General features: G+C 37.6%; 1 protein-coding gene across 2 annotated transcripts; it reads left to right on the top strand.

Moving 5' to 3' along the window:
- Window positions 1-506: 506 nt before the first annotated feature.
- Window positions 507-5,265, top strand: LOC114194283 (probable inactive receptor kinase At5g58300). 2 transcript variants are annotated; one of them, XM_028084409.1, is made up of 3 exons: window positions 507-1,075; window positions 2,764-4,112; window positions 4,316-5,265. In XM_028084409.1, exons 2-3 carry the CDS (start codon window positions 2,777-2,779, stop codon window positions 4,945-4,947), a joined length of 1,968 nt encoding a protein of 655 aa, XP_027940210.1. In that variant the 5' UTR covers window positions 507-1,075; window positions 2,764-2,776; the 3' UTR covers window positions 4,948-5,265. The 2 variants fall into 2 exon arrangements, with proteins under 2 accessions (XP_027940210.1, XP_027940211.1); XM_028084410.1 differs by lacking the exon at window positions 507-1,075 and adding an exon at window positions 1,532-2,206.
- Window positions 5,266-5,509: the final 244 nt, after the last annotated feature.

The following is a 5,509-nucleotide window of genomic DNA, read 5'->3' as shown; positions in this document are numbered from 1 at the left end:
TTCATATAAAATAGAAAGCAAAAAATTTCTGCTAAAGAGAAGAATGGAAAAGAGAAAAAAGAAAATGAGAAGATAATAACAAACAAGTACAAAAAAGAAATGCGTTAATGAAGATGAGATGCAAAGTGAAGTAAATGGATGATTCCATTAAATGTGATGGCAATGCAAGCATGTGACGTGAGGTATAAAAATTTTCAATAAAGAGACCTAATTTCTTAAGATGGAAAGGGAGAGGATCAATAACAAAAAGAAAGCAAAGTTGAACTCTTCCTAATTTCTCTAATTTCTAATTAGAGAGAAACCCTATTTCCATTTTTCTCTTGTTTTTATTCATTTCAAATTGCATCCATATTTTTGCATGCACTATTGCAACTGAAAATGGTTAATTCAAAGAAGGGATTTTTTTTTTCATAGTAAAAGAGAGTGCAATTGGGTGAAAAAAGTAGGTAAACAAAAGATAGGGATTGGGTGAAAAAACATAAAATTACTTTCTTTCTTCTCTCAAGTGCAATTGCTATTTTCTGAGGGTACTTTTGATCTTGGCCGTTTAAGAACTTCTCTGACTTTTCACTCTTTCTCTCTCTGGTTTAGTCAAGAAGCAAGAAGAGAGGTCACTGTGTGTTATGCATTGCTCTGCTGGCCAAACCATTCTTTAATCCTTTGCGACCTTTTTGTTTCCTCTTTGCTTTTTATTTATAATTATCTTCAACTTTGACATAAATAATTAAAGTAAAAGGGCTCACTTTCCTGAATCTTGAGCCTTTCTTACTTTAATTTTGAACTCCCTAATGAACCATGCTTCTTCACTTCTTCTTCTAGCTCCTATAGTAGCCTCAACCTCAACGCCTTCTATTTTCATGCAAATTCTCTGTGGTGTTGAGCTCTCATGCTCCAATTCAGAGCTACGCTGATTCAAATTCTCTAGTCTTTGTTAATTACTTCAGAATCTGAAGCATAGTACACGGCTGTAACTTGCTCTCAGCTTCTTCAGTGTGAATGCATCATTACGCCCTGTGGTTTAAGCTCTGAGCTGCTCCATGAATCCTTGTGCTTCTTCCTCTTTGATCCCTTTCAGGTGATTACTCATTGAAAAATATTCCCTTTCTTTGTCCCTGCGTGCTAACTTGTGCCAGTAACTTAGTTTGCAGATCTGGGGTGTTTTGGTTTAGTGGTTTTCTTAGTGCCCACTTATGGGCTTCAAACTATCAAATGGGTTCCACATTGTGGGCTGGGTTTCCGAGGATGTGCTTCAAAGGGAGTTTTGGGGTTTCTTTCTGGTGCTAGCGCTTGGCGTTTTTCTTCTTCATGTGGAGTGTGACTTCTTAATGATGGAAACTCTTGCGGTGTTTTGGTTCAGTGCTAGTTTGCAGATCTGGGATGTTTTGGTCCAGTGGTTTTCATGAATACCTATTTATGGCCTTCAAACTATCAAATGGGTTGCACATTGTGGGTTGGGTTTCGAAGGATGTACTTCAAAGGGAGTTTTGGGGATTCTTTCTGGTGCTAGTGGTTGGTGTTTTTCTTTTTGATGTGGGGGTGTTACTCCTTAATGATGGGAAATCTTGGGATTTTGTTTTTATTTTATGTTAGATGTTTTGTTTTTAGTTGTTGTTTTGATGAAATTTTAGTTGTTGAGCAACCTTGACTGTTAGTGGTCTTTTAATTTCCTTCCCAATACATTAAATGTGGTATGTGAGCAAAATTTGGGTTCATAATTCGTTCATCTGTATTCAATGTAGAAATTCGGGTAGTTCCTCTTCCGTGCAGGAAAAAAAAAAGGCAGGAAGGAAGCTTACATTGGTTTTTTTGGTTGGCAAGAAAATGTGTTCTGAGAATTAACTGCAGAAATGTTAGTTCAAGTTATAAAGTCACAAGAAAGCTAAATCACCTACTCCAACAACTTAATTTGACAGTAAATGTTGTTCATGAGTTTTTTTTCTTTTTTTTTTTATATTCCTCTTCAGCTAAAATCCTGGGATTCTTTTTCTTTTGGGGTTCATCTACTTGGCTTTCTGAATGGGACCTTTTGTTGAAAAGCTTCTGTCTCTCAAAAATGGCTTTAGGCCAAATAAGGAGGAATTTGTTATTTCACAGACCAAACATTTTCCTTTTCCCTACTAACCAAATTGTCTTAACATATTCATTTTTGTAGTGATCTTCTTCGCTGCTCATTTCACTTTGTAATTGATTTTCAGCTATGCTTTAGGTATTGTTTGTTTCAACTGTAACTTGAATATTCTCCTTGCTGGTATAGTTGTCATTCGATATCTTTTAATATCCACTGTTGGAAACTGAAAATTATGCTATTGCTTTCGTTCAACATCATGTTCTTTTTTATTTTCATTTTTGTCACTTATTCTCTAAGTTAGGCTAGGCAAGGATTGTGACTGATGTATATAACCTGCTCCAAGAGGCATGTTTTCTTTAAGTTACTGTTGTTTGTGATTGTCACTCTGCAAAGTTGAAGCTGCATTAGGCATTTTTAAAATATTAAGAATGTTTCTGAATATTAAGTATTTTCGGTAACCTCAAAGGTTTATTCCTCCACTAGATCTCTGATGATAATGGAAATCTTACAACAAGAAAAAACTGATTGCAAAATTGATTCAGGACTTTCAGCTACCTAAATACTTATTGGTTGATTCAGATGTGAATTTTAGTTAACTAGAACTACTCTGTGAATACCTTTAGAAATGTTGATAGTGCTTGCTTCTTTATGCTATTGTATTCTAACTATGATTTGTGGTCATGGTGCTAAACCAGGAAAATATGAAGGATGGCAGATACTGCTTCAAATTCATGTATCAATATCTTATACCTTCTCACCAAAAAACTCACCATGAAGTTCTACTTCCCTCGAGTGCATCCTTTCCTTTTCATAGTTGTTATTCTATGTCCTATGGTTTTTGCTGACTTAAATTCTGATAAGCAAGCCCTTCTTGATTTTGCTGCTTCTGTCCCCCATCGCCGTGACCTTAAGTGGAATTCAGCTACTTCAATTTGTACATCCTGGGTAGGTGTCACTTGCAATCAAAATGGCACCCGTGTTGTTTCTCTCCGGCTTCCTGGAATTGGACTTGTCGGCACGATTCCGGCCAATACACTTGGCAAGATTGACTCACTCAGAAATATCAGCCTCCGTGCCAACCTACTCAGTGGAAGTCTTCCTCCTGATATTTCTTCTCTTCCTTCTCTACAATATCTTTACCTTCAGCATAATAACCTTTCTGGTAACATACCTACCTCATTGTCCACCCACCTCAATGTACTTGATTTGTCATACAATTCCTTCACCGGTGCTATTCCAAAGACATTGCAAAACTTAACACAACTAACTAGGTTGAACCTCCAGAACAACTCTCTATCTGGTGAGATACCAAATCTCAATGTCACTAAGCTCAGGCAATTGAATTTAAGCTACAACAATTTGAATGGCTCTATCCCTGCTGCTCTTCAGACTTTCCCCAATTCTTCCTTTGAGGGTAACTCTCTATGTGGATTACCTCTAAATCCATGCTCTTCAGCCCCCCCTGCACCTCCTCCATCATTAACTCCTGCCCCACCAACTCCTTCAAGACACAGCTCCAAAAGTAAATTGAGTAAGGCAGCTATCATTGCAATTGCAGTTGGTGGGGGTGTGCTATTACTTTTAGCAGCTCTCATCATTGTTCTTTGCTGTTTAAAGAAAAAGAATGATGGAAGCCCCAGAGCTACTAAAGGCAAAGGTCCTAGTGGTGGGAGAACTGAGAAACCAAAAGAAGAGTTTGGAAGTGGGGTGCAAGAACCTGAGAAAAACAAGTTGGTTTTCTTTGAAGGCAGTTCTTATAATTTTGATCTAGAGGATTTGCTGAGAGCTTCTGCTGAAGTTCTTGGAAAGGGTAGTTATGGCACTGCATATAAGGCTATATTAGAAGAGTCAACAACAGTTGTAGTGAAAAGGTTGAAGGAAGTCGTGGTTGGGAAAAGGGAATTTGAACAGCAGATGGAGATTGTGAGAAGAGTTGGACAGCACCCAAATGTTGTGCCACTTCGTGCTTACTATTATTCCAAGGATGAGAAGCTTTTGGTTTATGACTACATCCCAAATGGCAATCTATCAACCCTCTTGCATGGTATGCATTTCTGTTTCTCTCCTTGTTTCAGCTAAAACTTCTAAACTTGTTATAGTTTTCCTTTATTCTGTATTTGAGTTTATACATATTACACATGATATTTGAATGTCTTTTGGATAATCTCATTTTCTATACATGTGGATGCTATTTAACTTCTTATGGTAAATGTACAAGAGTTAAATTGGATCTGAATTCGATGACAGGTAACAGAGCAAGTGGAAGAACTCCATTAGATTGGAACTCCAGAATAAAAATCTCTGTTGGAATTGCCAGAGGAATTGCTCACATACATTCAGTTGGTGGTCCAAAATTCACTCACGGAAATGTGAAATCTTCAAATGTCCTCCTCAACCAAGATAACGATGGATGCATCTCAGACTTTGGCCTGACTCCACTCATGAATGTTCCTGCAACTCCTTCTAGAGCTGCAGGCTATCGTGCCCCTGAGGTGATTGAAACGCGTAAGCACTCTCACAAGTCAGATGTGTACAGTTTTGGTGTTCTCCTTCTGGAAATGCTGACCGGAAAAGCGCCACAACAGTCTCCGGGACGCGACGACGTGGTTGATCTCCCAAGGTGGGTGCAATCTGTTGTTAGGGAGGAGTGGACAGCTGAGGTTTTTGATGTTGAACTAATGAGGTACCAAAACATTGAAGAAGAAATGGTGCAGATGTTGCAAATTGCCATGGCCTGTGTGGCAAAGGTTCCTGATATGAGGCCTACCATGGAGGAAGTAGTGAGAATGATTGAAGAGATCCGGCAATCCGACTCCGAAAACCGGCCATCTTCGGAAGAGAATAGATCCAAGGAGGAATCAACTGCTCAGACTCCATGATTAACTCTGCCTTTCCTTCTTGTGTTCCAAGCAAATTGATTTCTTGAACTTGTTTCTTTCTGGAAGCAACATTCAGAGGTATATATAAGAGTGCATGAAACAGTTCTTCTCACAGATGGAATTACTTCAGTTGTTTTCTTTTTCTAGGAAGGTTTATTTCATTGGATTTTTGTGTATTAACGTTGTGATTCAATTGATGATCTTCATTCAAGAACAATCTCTCCCATTTGTTCTTCTGAATTGTTAGAAATGTGTATTTCTGTATCACCAAATCATGCCATGGTTAGTCAAATGATATGATCAATAATTAATACCTTCTCTCGTGTCTATTGATCTTTCAATTACAGTGTGCTGATGTGTTGATATATATTTCAAAAGGCATCTGATATATATGGATAAATTTAAACCTATCGTTGTTCTTTTTAACGGGATACGCCTGAAATCTTTGCTAGGTTTATAGATGAGGTTTTACTAGAAAGATATAACATCAATAGTCTAACCATATAAGGTATTAATATCATTCTCAATACAAAACCTTAAGATAATGAATTTATGGGTCTTT

Source organism: Vigna unguiculata, chromosome 8 (genome assembly GCF_004118075.2).
Source record: "Vigna unguiculata cultivar IT97K-499-35 chromosome 8, ASM411807v1, whole genome shotgun sequence".
Taxonomy (NCBI): Eukaryota; Viridiplantae; Streptophyta; class Magnoliopsida; order Fabales; family Fabaceae; genus Vigna; species Vigna unguiculata.
Note: the sequence above shows the minus strand (reverse complement) of the source record. Positions and strands in the feature narration are given on the sequence as shown.

Bases quoted from the DNA above. Each gene is read 5' to 3' on its own strand.
- LOC114194283 (XM_028084409.1), top strand. From the start codon at position 2,777: ATGGCAGATACTGCTTCAAATTCATGTATCAATATCTTATACCTTCTC. The intron at 4,113-4,315 runs GTATGCATTTCT...ATTCGATGACAG, and splicing joins TCTATCAACCCTCTTGCATG to GTAACAGAGCAAGTGGAAGA.